Source organism: Staurois parvus, unplaced genomic scaffold (genome assembly GCF_062004578.1).
Source record: "Staurois parvus isolate SC_StPar_1 unplaced genomic scaffold, SC_StPar_1.0 ptg000183l, whole genome shotgun sequence".
Lineage (NCBI taxonomy): Eukaryota > Metazoa > Chordata > Amphibia > Anura > Ranidae > Staurois > Staurois parvus.
Window position 1 is genome coordinate 10,311,216 of NW_028317979.1, and position 17,761 is coordinate 10,328,976.

General features: G+C 39.9%; 1 protein-coding gene and 1 long non-coding RNA gene across 7 annotated transcripts in view; one reads left to right on the plus strand and one right to left on the minus strand.

Annotated features, from left to right (window-relative positions):
* The window catches only part of LOC149462215 (uncharacterized), a 114,840-nt gene extending 102,870 nt beyond the window's left edge, over positions 1-11,970 (plus strand). For both annotated transcript variants that reach the window (XR_016312699.1, XR_016312700.1), the window contains exon 4: positions 11,133-11,970. This is a non-coding gene — a long non-coding RNA (uncharacterized LOC149462215). The remainder of the gene's footprint in view (positions 1-11,132) is intronic.
* Positions 1-17,761, minus strand: part of CCDC18 (coiled-coil domain containing 18) — a 92,358-nt gene that overhangs the window by 41,455 nt on the left and 33,142 nt on the right. For all 5 annotated transcript variants that reach the window (XM_089677308.1, XM_089677307.1, XM_089677312.1 and 2 more), the window contains exons 8-15: positions 16,505-16,626; positions 14,536-14,809; positions 13,734-13,810; positions 13,537-13,652; positions 12,022-12,242; positions 5,169-5,279; positions 4,021-4,152; positions 1,277-1,411 (exon numbers count right to left, since the gene is read on the minus strand). In XM_089677308.1, the coding sequence (XP_089533434.1) occupies positions 1,277-1,411; positions 4,021-4,152; positions 5,169-5,279; positions 12,022-12,242; positions 13,537-13,652; positions 13,734-13,810; positions 14,536-14,809; positions 16,505-16,626 (1,188 nt within the window). The remainder of the gene's footprint in view (positions 1-1,276; positions 1,412-4,020; positions 4,153-5,168; positions 5,280-12,021; positions 12,243-13,536; positions 13,653-13,733; positions 13,811-14,535; positions 14,810-16,504; positions 16,627-17,761) is intronic.

Sequence of the window (17,761 nt, forward strand, 5' to 3'; positions counted from 1 at the left end):
TTTGGGGGGAGGTAAAACCCTATAGTTGAAATGTGTTTTTACACCCCCCTAGTGTAGTGTCAGGGGTCACAATGGCAACCCCACCCCATGGTCCAGGGGGCTCATGCAGCCTCCCTGTCACATTCTGTTTTACACTTGGATAGGAGGGGATGGTGGGGGTGGCATATACAGGAACTGATCCTCTCCATTTTCCTCCTGTAACCACTGAAAGCCAGCTTCTCCTCCTCTCCCTCTGACCAACATTCAGTGACTTGCAGGAGGAAAATGTTTATTATGCTATTCAAAATAAAAAAATTTAAATTCTGAACTATTTAATTTCATTGTGTCCCATGACTGGTTACCAAATCACTTAAAGTGTTACTAAACCCAGGACCCTGCATTCATTATATCTGGTCTCCCACAGTACACAGAACATGGAAATGCAATTATTTTAGTAAATATAAAATGCTAAATACCTTTTCTTATCAGCAGTTAGAGCAGTCTTGTGACTTCTATCAGTGTCCAGCAGAGCACTGGTTAAAGGCTATAGGAGTTTTTATTCTGCTTTAGGAGGATGCAGAACCCCTGACCTCTGTCTGGACAGTGCTAATCACATGTACTCTCCCAAGAGAAAGAAAATAAACGCTCTCTAGCAATACACACCAAGCTGAGCATGTGCAGAGTGACTCCACACGATATGTCTTATCAGGAGATAAGAGGGGGACACTGGAAGAAGGGGAGGATCAGAGAAAACAGGATCAAACAGCATTTTTACACAATGCAAAAGATTAACCCCTTAGGTTCCACAGTGAGTATAACAAGCATGCTTTACTGCATATACAGACTGATTTTACTGTTGTGGGTTTAGTAACACTTTAAGTGTCCCTTGCTCCTCAAAAAGTTGAGCATCCCTGACCTAAATTATTTTAATATCATCATAAAGCTAAATTAAGAATGTTTTAGCTGGAACTGAAGCCTCCTATCAGTTATCTTGAGCTGTGTACCCTTCCCTGTCTCAGAACTACAGTAAATCACTCTACATGTAACACATCTGACAGAATATAGATTAGTCTGTGGCATATATTTCATTTCTGAATAGTCTGCTCAAGGATTTAACACAACGGACTGACCAACTGTATTCATGAAGACAAATAAAATTCTGGTCATGTAGGCTAAACTCCCCTTGCATGCAATTCCTGCTAAATTTCCAAGTTTGCCGGGAATTTAATCAATTCAACCTGTGTAATTTTTATTTTAGTTCAAGATATCAATATAAAAAAAAAATAACATAAAATACCTTTCTAGTTTCCACTAGTAGGGTTTCCAGAGATATTATCTGCTGTTGCTTTGCTACAGTGTCTTCTTGTAACATTTTAATAGTATAGTCTTGTTCTGCTATTCGAAGATTCTTCATCTCCTGCTGACACTGGAGCTGCAAAATATAATGTATGAGCATAGCAAAGAAATAAGAGACCAGGCCTATATAAAACTGTAGGCATCATTAAACCCATAGTAGATGCTTAGATACTCAGAGTAGGGTGGTAGTTCAGAGCTAATTGGCACCCAGGAGACTACTGACAAATTAACCAGTAGTGGTAGCCAACCAGCCTGGTTTAGAATGTGTTTTATTCCCCGTTATAGTTTAACAATAAAGATAGTATATTGGGTTAACAAGTTTGCTGTGTCTCTCTCTCTCTTCTTTGTTTTTTTTCTTCCTTTTTTGTTTGTTTGATTGTTTTTCTTGTTTTTTCCCTTTTGTAGATGGGATTGGTATTCTTTTCTGTCCATATATCATATACTTTCTTCAACTGTTGATGAAATGGTCTTTCCCCAAGTGAATGACTGGGGTTCTCCTTTGCTGCGATTGTTGCAATGTGGTGAATTTTGAAAAAACAGAGAATGCCTCTTTGTATATATGGATATATTGTTCCAAAATGTAAAACTGTATTTTGTTTGCTTATTATGTCTCTGCTTATAATTCCAGAGACAAATATTAGATCTCCCTGAGGAAGTGGGCTTTTGACCTGCTAATTGCGTCAGAGCTATTTACATCAAGGCGTTATATACAGCACATTCTCCTTATGCACTTTATATGTAATCTTGGAGCTATTTATATCAAGCTCCATGCCTGTATTGTTACAACATGCAAATGGTAAATGTGTTTAGAGAGCCTGTTGATGCTCTAATTTTTTACTATAATCATGTTTTTTTAATACAGTATGCAGTTATGACTTTTATAACACTTATATTTTTTGTTGTTGGTATGGTACCTATAGAGTCCTGGTAGTTTTTTCAGTTAGGGTTTTTGCACTTTTGGTGTCTGTATAATAAGGGACGTGGTACCATTAAAAACCAGTGACCAGGTAGAGACCACTATATATATATATATATATATATATATATATATATATATATATATATATATATATGACTCTCCTTCCCTTAATATAATTTTGATAAATGTGAGGTGCTGTGTTTAACAAAGAATTTTAATTCTGTGAAGCATGTTCTGTGATCAAGGCACCCATGCCAAAAAGCAAAACATATCCCACACCTACTGACTGGAAAATGCTCACATTGATAGGATACACAGCAGTCGTTGATAGGGTCTTAGTTCTGCTCCTCCCACTCCTAGCTCAAGTAATGCAGGGCAAGGGAAAATTGGAGGCCAATATCAAGAAACCTCATGTATATTATTACAGCTGCATCCAGACTTTAGATCAGCTTTCAAGTGTAGTTGCACTTTCACAATACAATTATTTCAGGGAGAGACACTGCACTGGTTCTGGGCTGGCCAAGCAGTGATACATTGGGTCTGACACGCCTAATACCCTCCTCATAAAAAATATTTTCATGAGATGGACAGGAAAAAGGGGTGTAAAAGATAGTTATTTCTACCGGGTCAGCAAAAGGGCCAGCTAAATAAAAGTGCAGTTATATTTTAATTCTAGCAGTTTGTTCAGGATGTTGCACAAAGGGAATACTCTTAATCAGGAGTTATACATAAACAGGATTGCATCTTTTCTGGAAATCCCTTAAAATGAACACTAAAGCAGTAAGAATTGAAATTAAATTTGCTAACCATTTTTAACCAAAATTAAAATTATTTTGTTTTGTTTTATAGATGCAAAATATAAGAGTTTGTAGCTCTGTGTTATCTTGTATCCATAGATTCCCAACCAGTAAAACACATACAGCAGGGGGACTTCTGCAAGTAATGGTAAACTCACTATGACAGTTAAGAGTTGTTTCAAACAATAAATCATATATAAAACCAGAGTCAAGTGGGCATTTCTAGCTGAAAAAGAAAAAAAAATATTTTTTAAATGGTTGAGAAATATTGTACCTTGGCAGTGTACTCTTCATGGGGCTTAATAAATTGTAGCAAATATTACTTAGTACACACAATGAGAAAATCGTACAAAAGAAAAAAAAAAAAAAAACGCATTCGGAGTGATAGCCTGATGTTCTGTTGGTTAGTACACAGCTTTCATGAGCTGATTACAACAGTTCATGCAAATTTATTCTAAGGGACATGCACAAAATGTTTTCTCGTAAAATAAGAGAATGAGCGATTTTCATTCAAAACAGTACAGTATTTGTCCATTAAAAAAATAAAAATCGGATGATCAAGACCACACATGATCAAAAACATGAAAAAAAACCCAGAAGGAGAAAGGGCAACAAAAACAATCTTAGTATACAAAAAAAATGCTCCTAAATACGAAAACAAAATTGTTTTCAGGATAGAAATATGTATAACAGCAATTATGGCGTGATAATCTTTTTGCTACAATTTTTGTAAGTATCTGCAGAGGCATCACAAGTACATGACATCACTTCTGATGACATGCTGTTACATTGCTACACAAAAAGGAAGATGTACTGGATTGTAAAATAAATTTTGTATGCTTAGTGGCACTCTCATATTCAATATGAGCGAAGCATGCAAAAAAAACCAAAACAAAACGATCATTCATCCGATTTTCTGATTGTGTGTACTAGGCATAAGCTTTGGTTAAAAGTAAAAGTTCATCTTACATGCTCTATTTGCTTCAAGAGTTCACTCTGTTGTTCTTGATGGATAGTTTTAGACTTTTCAAATGCCAGGAGAACTTCTCGATGCTCTTTGCTAATGTTTTCTTCCAAGTGAACTATCTGGGCTTTAAATTCCTGAAAAAATATAAATGTGTTTGTGAAATCATGAGAATATTAAAGCAAATTGCAGCCCAGCAAACAATATATACAATCATTTTTCTTGAAATGCTAGTTTTCCACTTAACAAAATTGTACTTCAGAAAAAAAAAATCAATCACAAGCAACATAATACTGTGAGGACCATGTCACATGATTGATTTTGCAGCAGGTACAGAATCATTTTTCATACCTTTATTTTTTTGCTAGAAAAAAATAAATAAAAACAATTCCATTCCAATGATTTGCAGCTTACCGCCATGCATTGTGTTAGGGCAGGTTATTCATGTGAATAGGCTGCCAACAAACTACAACAAGCCTAAAATTGCACCTGCACCATTTTTGCTAATGTAGTGCACCACAATGCACTTTAGCATATTATCATGTGCTGCACCACAGATGCGTTGCTTTAGTATTTTGGGATTACCATTCAATATACAGTAAATGGCACGACAATGCTCAGCACATGCGTGAAGCCGATTTAAAACCTTCCACTTTATAGTGCTTAACCCTTGCTTGTTATGATTTTTAGTTGATTTTTATTTTTAACCTGAAAATGCCTTTAAAACTATTATTTTTTCCCCCAAGAGTAGAAAGGTTTTTCCTGCTCATCCAACTCCAGTGTTTTATGTTGCCATAGATCCACATGCTTTGTGGATCCACATGCTTTATCACGTATCCATACACAGGCTTGTAGTGTTGAGGAAAAGAGGAGGCCATGTCTGAGGAAGTTTGTTAAATTATTGACTACCACAGTCCTTATTGAACTATGCAGTCATATTTCAACACACTGCACAACCACTGCAACAGGAAAGGCTTTTAAAATGGAGATTGTTAGCCCACTGTCTAACTACTTATTTCTGTCACTTCAATTGGGCTTTACCTTACCATTCTCCAATGTCCTTGCTTCCTTTCTTATATTTTCTCAGATGATTAAATCACTGCTTTCTACTAGAGATAAAATTTTGCCAAAATACATTCTGCAATAGAATTACCATCAGTTCTTCCTCCAGCTCTGCATTCCTAGCTACAGCAGCTGAGCAAGCCTGAGACCTTTCTTCCAACTGTTTTTGCAGAGAGGCATTCTTCTGTGATTTCTTTGCTATCTGCAAAACATATTTTAAGAGATAATTATATCACTAAAACAAATAATAATGCAAATTTATAAACATACATGATTCATATATTGCATGGAAAATGCATGTATACTATTTATGTGTGTACTTAAATTTGTATAAAGCAAGAAACAAGGAAATTCATTGGACGCCTAAAAGAGCAGTACCCCAAGAATGGCAATTAATGTATTCCATCCAAACAAAATGCATACAAAATCGTAACCTCCAGCAGTAGGTATAAATGTTATAGGTAAAGTAAGTCTAAGTCCTAAAATAAAGGAAAGGATAGCCCACATTATTCAACACAGAGACACTTTTAGATGAATTCCTTTATAATGTAGCTTAAGAATCACCATTGAACTACTGTAACTGTACCTTTTTTTTTTTATACAATGCTTTGGGTGAGGGTCATCCATAAAAACACAGAAGAGCAAAAGAAGATCATGCTAAGTTATCTTTCTGGCAGCCTTTATCTTTAAACTCTGGTGCTTTGCTGCTCCCCTGCCACTGCAGGTATTCTATGCATCTGGCGAATACATGTGCTTGCGAATACCTTTTATTATTATTATACAGGATTTATATAGCGCCAACAGTTTGCTCAGCACTTTACAATATAAACGGGAGACAATACAGCAAAAATACAGTTCAATATAAGAGGGAGAGGAGGGCCCTGCTCCTTGGAGCTTACAATCTAGGAGGTAGGGGCTAGTGGTACAAAAAGGTAGTAACTGTGGGGGATGGACTGGTTGGAAGAGTAGAAGATTCCATTATTAGCTGAGGGCAGGATAGGATTCTCTGAAGAGATAGGTTTTCAGAGATCGCCTAAAAGTGAGCAGAGTAGGCGATAGTCTGATAAATTGGGGTAGAGAGTTCCAGAGGATGGGGGAAGCTCTGGAGAAGTCCTGGAGACGAGCATGTGAGGAGGAGACAAGGGAGCTAGAGAGTAGGAGGTCTTGCGAGGAGCGGAGAGTACGGTTTGGGTGATATTTAGAGACAAGATCGGTGCTGTAATTTGGGGCAGAGTTATAAATGTCTTTATACGTTATTGTTAATGACTTGAATTTTATCCGTTGGGCAACGGGAAGCCAGTAGAGGGATTGGCAGAGAGGGGTGGCAGATACAGAACGGTTAGTAAGGTGGATGAGTCTGGCAGCAGCATTCATGATAGACTGAAGAGGGGATAGCCTGCAATTAGGTAGGCCAATGAGGAGGGAGTTACAATAGTCAAGACGAGATATAACAAGGGAGTGAATAAGTTGCTTATTGGTTTCCGAGGTTAGGAACGGGCGCATCTTGGAGATGTTGTGGAGGTGAAGTCTACAAGATTCGGACAGTGAATGGATTTGGGACTGAAAGGACAGATGGGAGTCTAGGATTACACCTAGTACCCTGGCATGAGGGGAGGGACTGACGATTGTGTTATTGATCTTGATAGAGAAGTCAGGGGAGGGGGCATGGGCTGGGGGGAATACGAAGAGCTCAGTTTTGGAAAGATTGAGTTTGAGGAAGTGGAGTGACATCCATGCCGATATGTCACTTAGTAGGTTAATAATGCGAGAGGAGACTGAAGAGGTGAGGTGAGGGGTAGAAAGATAGATTTGTGTGTCATCAGCATAGAGATGGTACTTAAAGCCATGGGAGTTTATCAAGTGACCAAGGGAGGAGGTGTAGATGGAGAAGAGAAGGGGTCTAAGGGCAGAACCTTGGGGGACCCCTACAGAAAAAGGGAGTGAAGAGGAGGAGGCAGCGTTACGCTGAAGGAGCGCTGTGATAGGTAGGAGGAGAACCAGGAGAGAGCAGAGTCTCTGAGGCCAAGAGAGTGGAGTTTTTTTGAGGAGGAGGGGATGGTCAACCATAATAAAAGCAGCAGAGAGGTCAAGTAGTAAGAGTATGGAGTAGTGGCCATTGGTTTTAGAGGTTAGTAGATCATTAGTGAGTTTTAGTAGGGCAGTTGCAGTGGAGTGTAGTGAGTGAAAGCCAGACTGTAGAAGGTCAAGAAGGTTGTTGTCAGTGAGGTAGGAGCTCAGGCGATTGTAGACTAAGCGTTCTAGGAGTTTAGAGGTAAATGGCAGCAGGGAGATTGGTCTTAAGTTGTTCAGGTTGGTGGGGTCCAGGGATGGCTTTTTAAGTATGGGAGTGATGTGCGCATGCTTTAGAGGGGAGGGGAAGGCACCAGTAGACAGGGAAAGATTGAAGATGTGAATGAGGGAGCATAGGATGGAAGAAGAGGGTGACCGTAGTAGTTGTGAGGGGACAGGATCCAGGGGGCAGGTAGTGAGACGGGCTTCTGAGAAAACCTTAGTGACCTCTTCGGTAGTAGCAAGGTCAAAAGAGGAAAGTGTTGAGGGAGGTTTAATATAAGGTATGCTATGTGGGATGGATGTCTGTGCAGTGGCAATGCCCCTACGAATTGCGTCAATCTTGTTTTTGAAATGATTTGCAATCTCATGAGCAGTGAGGTACTGGTTGGAGGTGGAGGTGGAGAAAGTAGAGTTAAAAGTAGAGAAGAGACGGCGAGGACTGGATGGCAAGCTATTAATAAGAGTGACAAAGTAGGCTTGTTTGGCAGCATGAAGAGAGGAATTGTATGTTAAGAAAGCAGATTTATATAGGGTGAATGCTTGTTGAGATTTGGTTTTACGCCACAATCGCTCCAGCGCACAACTATGTCATTTAAGATTTCTGGTGTCGTCAGTGTGCCAAGGTTTTAATGGTCGGGGCCTAATGTTTCATGTTGTTAGAGGAGCAAGTGAGTCTAATGTGGATGAAAGCAAACTGTTGTAGACAGTAGTGGCCAGGTCAGGGCAGGACAGGGGAGAGATTCTGTCGTAGAGTTGGTCAGTTGCAGAGTGGAAAGGAGCAGGGTTCAAGTTGAGAAGGTTTCTGCGGGTAATTGTTTGCTGCTTGGAGGGATAGGTGTTTGAAGACGAGGACACTGTGATGAGATTGTGATCAGAGAGAGGAAAGGGGGTGTTTGTAAGGTTGTAGGGAGTGCAAAGACGGGAGAAAACAAGATCTAATGTATTCCCATCAGAGTGAGTGGAGGACTGTATACATTGTGCTAATGCAAAAGATTAGGTTATATTGAAGTGTTGGGATGTAGCTGGGTTGTTGACATTAATAGGGATGTTAAAATCTGAGAATGATAGTGGGTAGTTCAAGGGAGAGAAAGTAGGGTATCAAGAAAGCGGGACACCGGTCCAGGAGGCCGATAGATCACTGCAATCCTCAGAGAAATGGGAGAAAACAGCCGGATGCAGTGAGTCTCGAAAGAAGAGAAGGATAGAGAGGGAGGGTTAGGGAGGACTTGAAAGGTGCTCAGTGGGGATAGAAGCAAACCAACTCCAACACCTTTCCGACCACAGGGTCTGGGTGAGTGGGTCCAGACAAGGCCTCCATAGGAAAGTGCTGCAGGAGAAGAAGAATCTGCTGCTTGAAGCCAGGTTTCTGTAATTGCTAGTAGGTTAAGAGAGTGGGAGACAAAAAGGTCATGGACAGAGGTGAGCTTATTACAGACAGAGCAGGCATTCCAGAGCGCACATGAAAAAGGGAGGGTGGTTTTTGGGAGCACAGGGACTGATATTAAATTGAGGGGATTGCGGCTATTCCCGAAACAAAGAGGATGCCTGGTGTGCGGGTGAAATAGCGGAGGACCAGGGTTTGGGGAGATATTCCCTTAGGTTAGGAGAAGGGTGAGGAAAGTAAGATGGGAGCGGGATATACACGAGTGTACATGCCTTCCAGGCCTGGTGTTTGGGTCAGCAGGAGAGTAAAATAGCAGCAGGAGGTGATGAGAGCAGTAGTAGGGAGATGGTAGCAGTGGGGGTGAGATGTACAAGTTTTGGAGTGGAGCAGAGGGGTAAAGAAGTGAGATTTTGGGAACGCAGGATAGTAGTATGAAAAGGAGGAGTAGAGGGGACTTATTAAAAAGGTACACGAAGTGGGACTCAGACTTGTAAGAGATGTTTCCCAGGGTGTTTGCTTGCAGTCTATCCAGTAGAGTTTCTTGCTGTTGTTGTATCTTCCTGCTGCTTGAGTTATCCTGCTTTAGTTAAACTGATGTGTTCAACTGCTTCTTAGCACTCTATCAAAAACAGCACTTACACAAAAGTAGCACCCCATCTGTGACTATGCCCCCGATCTGTGACCACCCACCATGAGCTGATCTAAATTTATAGGGAGATGGTCAAATGAGCACTCTTCCCTGCCCTAATTAGGAACTGAGAAGGATCACATGAATAGGGGGGGGATGTTTCTCAAACACAGACCAGACACAGGCCACAGTCATAAAAAGAGTGCAACAAGGGGTGAGAACTAATCAACATAGACAAAAATATATATACACTATTTGTTCTGAAATTAACAGGAGTCCATGCGTTGTTGCAGTTTAGAGTGGAGAGAGCAGATAGCAGCAATTTACCTGCTCTTCCACTGCATTTTCTCTGGCTAGCTCATATGTTTCTATAGGATGTAAGAGCCAGTGGGAGGAACCAAAGAACGCGAATGGGTGGAGCAGGCATTCAACCCTCCTTGAAGTGTGGAGAAACGTCAGTGGCCGGGAAACAGCAAAAGCACCATTGTTTGTAGCTGCAGGAAATCTGAAAGACCCATGATTGAAGACAGAAGGCTGAGCCTCCTGATGCAGACTAGCATGTACCGCATCAACAAGAGTCGAAGTGGTCTCTTGCAATTCTCTTAGACAACAATCCCATCCCATCCCATCCCAAAAGATGGTGGCCCAACTTCTTCTAAGGCTGCAAGGAGATCAGAAGTCGACTTTGCAGAGGAAAGCGCAGGAGCACGCTTGGAGCTTCCGTGGTAAGCCCCAGCAAGGAACTAGGTGAAATTGGGCACAAAGTCTTATATGATTTCATAGAAGTCCCTGAGGATAAGGCAGGGGACTGGTCTTTACCAAGTAGAGCTAAGGAGGGCTCCAGTGAAGTAGAAGTAGTAGTAGGGTAACCGGATTCCAGTTTACAAAATGTCAGCGCTTTGAGGGAGTGTGAGATGGGGACACCCGTTGCAGCGGGACTGTCCCCTCTGTATTTATATACAGAAATGTTGCAACTGAACGCAGGGTAAAAGGCAAGGTCTCAGATACTCATTAAACCCACACAGTGGCTCTTGGCAAAGAAGGAGCAGCAGCAGCCAGCAGGATGAAGCTTCCTCTATATTGAAGAGCAGGAAGGAGAGCAAAGTATGCACGTGTGACACTCCACCCAGCAGACCCGGTTCAGTCCCTAAGTGTTAACCACTTCTGTGGCAAAACGACAGAGCGGGTAGCTCAAAAGATGTCCAGCAGTGCAAATAAAGAAGTAGCTCCCAGCACTAAGCCTGATTGGTCTTGAGAGACAGGGCAAGCAGAGAGGCAATGCCAATGGTTCTGAAACTGGAAAGTAATCCTTAGCTAACTTGTTACCAGAGCAGGGTCTGGACAGCATCTTACATGGAACACAGTGCCTGAAGGTCACTTCCAGGATAGTCCCATGAGTCCAGTACAGAGGGGACCTGGGTATGGCATTTTAAAACTAGGCTGATGAAAGGCTGATATGGATTGCTGTAATTTTAGAATCCAGCTCAAGCAGCGAGGTAGCAAGGAACCTCGATTAAAGAAACAAAATGAAATGAGAAATAAAAAAGGGCTAGTATAAAAATGATTTGACTTTTCCCATATTTTTTGCCAATCCTCATGTAGTCAGCAGTATACTCTGAGATGAACCACCTTATCTTATTTATATGTATATAGTATAATTGTAAAATCATAAACCATCTTATTTATATGTATATAGTAAAATTGTAAAACATATAATTCTTTCAACATTGTTTTTTTTCAATTATTTCTAGCCTACTCCTATTATTATGAATCATCTTGAAGTTTGTAAACTTACTTTGTGAAGATCCCACACTTTTACTTGAGTTCTCCAACTCGTATTCACTATATCCTGTGAGTAGGCACTGCTGTGTCACAAATTTCACAGAGTCTGCCTTCTGAACTACAGCGGTGATGAGAGGAGGAGTTTCAAGAGGTGGAGTCAGTACAGGAATCACTGCTTTCAGGCAGCAAGGAACATGGGAGTCCCTAAAGTAAACAGCAGAGGAGTTGCTGCAAAGCATGCAGGGAATCCAGGAAGTTGTGGAAAGAGATGGCCATGGCACGCAAAACATCAAAGGAGATTTTTCAATCAAGCTAATTTGGGATTGTCAAAAACTATTGTTGGTATTGCTATTATAAAGTTATAAAATTAAAGTGTATGCGGTGGTCAAATATTTGTTTTACAGTTTTTTACATATATAATGTAGCAAAAAATGGAAATATATGAGATAGTTTAAAACTTGCAAAACCAACCACAAAAGGAATAAATAAAAAAAGACTGTGACATTTACACTTTTAACATCTCAATCTTTGCGTTCAGAATGCACTTCTGCATGAGTGTTATAAGCCTTTTTGTTTTTTTTACTGAGCTGTATTTATAAGCAATTGCGGTGCATTCACGTGTTCTAGTACATTTATGTGCAAAAAAATGCAGCAAGATGTACATTTTAAGCACACATGAAAGTACCGTAAGGGTGTGAAACAGACTCATTAAAATACATTCATTGTTCTTGTATACAGCATGTATTTCCAATACGTTTAAAATGCATTCAGCTGCATTTGTTGTAAACAATAAATATTTCAAAACTATTTCAACAATAGCTTAGTAAACTGAAAATCTTGCATAGAATGAACACTCACTTCCTGTTCTAGCTTTGTTGACTTTGATGCTTTCTCCAGCAGCTCTTCCTGTATGAGTTGAAACTGACTAGTTCTCTGAGCCATCGAAAGTTTTGTATTGGTGATTTCAGTTTGGGATTTACCAAGCTTCCTCTGCAACTCTTTCACATTTTCTGCCAGTTTCACCTTCTCCATCTGTAACTGTTCTATAGCGGTCTCGAACTGCAGATATTTTTCTGCTTCTGTCAAAACAGAAAATTTAAGTTAAAAAGAATTGATAAAACAAAAAAAACCCAAAAAAAAAACAAAAAAAAAACACTGCAATAAAAACCTATTTTTTATTTTTCACTATAAAAAAGGAAACAAAAATAGCAAAAATTTTGAAAAATAAAATCTGTTTCCTTTACTGCATGTTAAAATAAAAATGCCAGGACAGTTTGAAACCCCCTGATTTTCCTTTTTGGAAAGTAGACACCCCAAACTGATCTCATTTATTGACACTACGTTTTGGAACTAAACAAACATGCTGGTATTGAGTGGGTTAAACATTGAGCTTGGTAAATGTGCATTAGATACAAAAATGTACAGTCCATACATGGAGGAAGGAGGATGTGAACGGGTTACTGTACAGGTAACATGCAGTGGCAGGATGAAGATGAAAGGGTTAAGGTTCAGAAGGCCATGATAAGGAAGGTGAAAGAGTTAATATACAGGTCACAAAGACTCAGCATGAAGATAGGATCTGCAGGAGAAGGGGGGAGGCATGAAAAGCTTAAAAAAGATCCCCATGTCACTGCAACAGAATGAATGAATCTGCAGCTGCTGATCCCATCATTCTTTCCCCATTCACAAATACTCAATCTCTATTTCCCCTGTTATAAGGGGAAGGGGTGGGATCAGCACTGTACACAATACCATGTGATCACTGTGATAACATATCACAGATCACATGGCACCCAGCCATATGGATTGGCTCTGTACAGTGTCTCAGTTTACCGGGCCATCTAATCTACACAGCTATTACCGGCAGATCAGCTACTGATGGCTATTTATCCAGTGCCATCTTTAAACAGCACTGGGTAAATATAGGGTTGCTGATCAAGTATGCACTCAGGTAAAACAGGGGTTAAATTGTTGGTGCGGTATAAAATGTTTGTAATAAAGAATAACATTCTCTCTCATTTACCTGAACAAGATCATCTATTCTGCCTTCTCACTCTTTCCACCTACCATAGTCATCTACTCTGTGCCTTCTCTGTCATTCCCTTGTACAAGATCATCTACTATCTGTCTTCTTTCTGATACTCCCCCCAGTACTTGGCCAACTTGTACTTTGGCTCTTAGTTTAGTCTCTTAAAAAAAAAAAAAACAAAACAAAAACATGCAAACCACCATCTTCAAGGCTTTTTGAACAATCATAGAATAAAGATAATAAATTACAAGTGTTGCATATTACAGAGTAAATATATATCCTGACAGAACTGCTTACAGCGAGTTATAGTACTCTATCATTTTTTAACTAGGTACAAACATTACCAATTTGCTGTAAGGGCAACTTTACAGGTTCGGCATCCAGTGGGAAACAGGTATTTACATTCACAAGTTTGGCTTGTAATTCTTGATTTTCTGCTTCTTTAAGTGACAACTGTGCCCTGAAGGAAGGGTAAAAGACACATGTTTAATCTCAAGTCGGTGTATTAAAAGAAAATATATTATTCTTCACAAGGCTGTACCTCAGATCCATGATGAGCATACTGCTGTCACTGGAATAGGGTTTGTTTACATCGCTTGGCACATTTGTCTGGCCATTCTACCAATTACAAAAGCATAAAAGAATTTTAACAGAGAAGCATTTCTAGAAACAAGGAAATGAGTGCTTTGTAGAAGGATTCACGGTGCAAACTTTAAAACGGCACAAAGAGCAGTTTCTGTTACCAATGCAACCGACTGAGGAAAAACCCCATCTCCAATGAAGAGTTGACTTTATGAATTTCTGACACTTCAGTTTGGCCACATGGCCATAAATGAATGATTTGCATGATTCTGCCAACTACCCTATAATCTGAACTAAACCCCTCATTTTATGTAACTGTAATGAAAGTAAGCCATGCAAACACCTTCAGTTTTAAAAAAGCTATATTGTGTATCCAACTAATTACGTTTGTTTCTTTTAGCTTGCATTACTAGGACAAGTCTGGTTGTTCCAGTCTACATTCATAATGTACATGAAAAAATAAAGCACCCTGTAAAAAGTACAATAATACATAATTAAATTTTTGCTCTCTTGCAGAGCTATGCACTGTGAGCTGCAGTCTTCAGTATACAACTCTTCTGGGTGTGTCAGATGCCTGGATTTCCTCATGGCTTGCTGTCAGTTCCATGTGCTGGCCACAATGTCACTAGCGTGTCCTTTCAGAGCTGCAGCCAAAGGGTGGACTAACTGCATGCACAAGCATCCAACACACCCAGAGATTAGATCTTCCAACCACTATTTCACGTCTATGTCCACATTTAGTGTTACAAAAAGCAACGCACCTTTGATTGCGACGACGGCCTGACATTGCTAGACTCGGAACCTGAATGTCTCATTCCATTTAGGTCTTCAAGTGTTGCAAGACGCTCTTTTAACTCTTTATTCTCTTGAAGAAGACTTGTGTTTTCCTTTAACACTTTCTCTTTATTTTCAAGTTCACTCTCGAGTCTTAGAACCCTCTGATTACACTGGGTCAGAAGTGAAATAAGCTCTGTGTTACTTGCTGCTGCACATTTCTCTTTCTCCCCTTCATCAGTCTTTTCAGACAGCAAACTCCTATCAAATGAGAGAAGCAGAATTAAATGTGAACAAATCCAAATTTTTCAGAAGTTTGAGACTGAACTCAAGGCAGAGGTATAAAGTCCATTTATTGTGGGAAGTTATAAAAAAGAAAAAAGGAAAAAAAAGTTTAAATAAAAATAATATCTGAATTTGTCTTGATATTAGCCTCCTGTAATAACACGTACAGCACTATACAGTTTGGAAAGAAGGGTGGGCAGCTATAGAAGCTAATCAAGCTCTTTTGCAATGCAGTGTGAGCTAAGCAACGATCTTAGCAGTGTCCTGCTGCTTCTTCACTGTCCATCAGCAGCTTGGCAGTGGTCTTGGCCAAGCTGTACTGTTGCTGCTGCACAGGAGCTTAGTTATATGGCTATACTTAGATGGGGTGCATGGATCACAAGACTTGTTGCAAAGAATTACAAATCCTTTGACTGGTAAACCATTCCCATACATAAATTTCTACTGTATATGTAGTTACTTTCTGGAGTTTGGGTTTAAATAAAGATATATTAGCAACTATACAGTTAAGTATTCCAAAATTACATATATTAAACAAAAAAAAATTCATAATAAACTTGACAGCTACGTACATTATTCTTAGCACAAACAGAAAATCCTAACAAAAGCAAGAAAAGTTGTCACTACATCTAGTCTATTAAGATTAACATCTCAAGTTAATGTACTCATATAAGAGAATAATACAAAATATAGTAAGGGCTCTCAATAATTATAGCAGCTGAACATTAAAGGAAAACGCAAAAAAAGTCCCAAAATTCATATATAAACAAAATGCAGCGCTGAACAGCCTCATGATGTCTAATGGCAGGAGCACGTGTCCTGAAGATCATCAGCAAAGGAGCTTCTTCAACCCTTACAGCCCTAAGTGATCCCTGTGTCAGCTCCTGAGAAGGGGGAGGCTTATCTAGATTGATTCTTCTCTGACCTGCTGGACCATTCTTTCACCACATGAGGGCGTAGGATCTCCATCTTTCCCAGATATTTCCATGACCAGACCAGAAAGGAGAGGGGAATCTTCAGGATATATATTCACATGCGTATTACTTATACGCTTTCTGGTTAGTGCGTATTTCTACCATTTGCACTGGGAATCAAGGAGCACCTTTTTATTGGACTGTGTTTTATCATTATTTCTTATGATCTTTTAACAGCGCTGCATTTTGTTTATAAATGTACTCATATAGGCAAATGTTAGGCTGCATTTGTTTACACATAATTTTTCTGTTAAGCAGAAAAAAAAGACCTTCTACTTTTTATTTCATGAAAATTATTTATCTGCATTCCAGACACATGCAGCTACTCCCCTTCTCTGGATTTAATATCAGCCAAGGTCCTGCTCAGTGTTCGGAAAGCTTCACGCAATCTGCAAGTACTGTCAATACAGATTGCATGAGACTTCCCTGGCCACTGCCAGGACCTTGGTTGATATCAGAGCTAGGAATAGTAAGTAGCTGCTTATGTACTGCATGCAGAGTGAAAACTACCAGAGGTGGAAAAAAAACAAAAGGTTGACAGCGCAAAGCATGTGTAAACATATGCAGTAAAACAAATTCTTATACAAGTACATTGAAATAAAGAGGGTTAATTTAATAGGCATGACAGGGCGACAGTCTTTTAAAATGTACATTCACATCTTCATGCACAGGTAATGTATTCTGTACTTTAATGTACCTTAAATGTTTCCTTGCATCTTCAAGTTCACTTTCCAATTTTTTACATTTTTCCCAGGATTCCGTTCGTTCTCTTTCACAGTCTTGGAGCGCCTGGCTTCTTTGCTTCTCCTCTTTTTGAATCTGTTAAAACAAGTATGACTGACTTTTTTTAAAACACTCAACTGAGCTGGATAGAACGGTTTCCTGAAGAAGACTATTGCACATTTTCACAGCTCTTTAAGTGAAGAAGCCTTTTCATATGTGGAGGTTAAACCTTTTTCCTCCAGATGCCACTTCTTTCTTTGAAGGACTACAACTTAAACAACTTTGCACCAACTTCACTATGAATAATTTAAGTATTTATGCAAGGTGACAATACCCCCTTAAATGCTTCTTCTCAAGAGGGAATACATTCAGTTCAGCTAATCTTTCCCCATAGCGGAGGTCCTCCATGTCTCTTATTAGTTTGGTTCCCCTTGACTGCACTCTATCAAGTTTTACAACATCCATTTTGTGAACTGGTACCCAAAACTGAGCTGTATATTCAAGATGAGGTCTTACTAATGCTTTTTGGGGGGCAGGGGAAGACTATGTCTCTCTGTCTGTAGTCTAAATCTCTTTTAAAGCCTAATTCCACTTTTGATGTCCAAACTGGCCCAAACAAAGTATTTACAGCTGAGCAGGCTGTATTAATTGCATGTAGCCTTAGTTACATACAGTATACAACAGTGTTGTGGCAGTAGGATAAGAGCTGCCGACTCTATTTTGTTCTGTTCCACTCCTGGAACAAAATAAGAGTCGAGCCGAGTGCTGCTCATTCATTCATAGAAAGCTTTGTTTTCTATGAATGGATACAAAAATTCCTCTAACTGGCTGAGGCAAAGTTTGTGATGTCATCAGCCAGCCTTTCCACCTCAGCCAATCAGAGGAAGCTTTGTATTCATACATCCACACTGCCTAATGAGGATAGGGAAACCTGTGGACAGGGCCAAGGATAAGAGGGCACCACCAGTCCTCCTGTATGGGGCCCAGGCCAGCAGGGGGGCCCAGGTAGCTGGGTGAATCGGATGTGGGCAGGGAGAGTGATCAGCATGGCAGGGGTGGCAGTTACTGGAATAGGATCCTTCAGAATGGAGAGTGGGGGAAGGGACCAGTAAATATGTCATGTTTACTAGCTCCCTCCTTTCTTGAATGAACACAATGAGTGATCGCTACTAATCACTCACTGTGTATAGTAAACTTTGGGGGGTTTTTTTGGGGGGGGCTGTCAAATTGG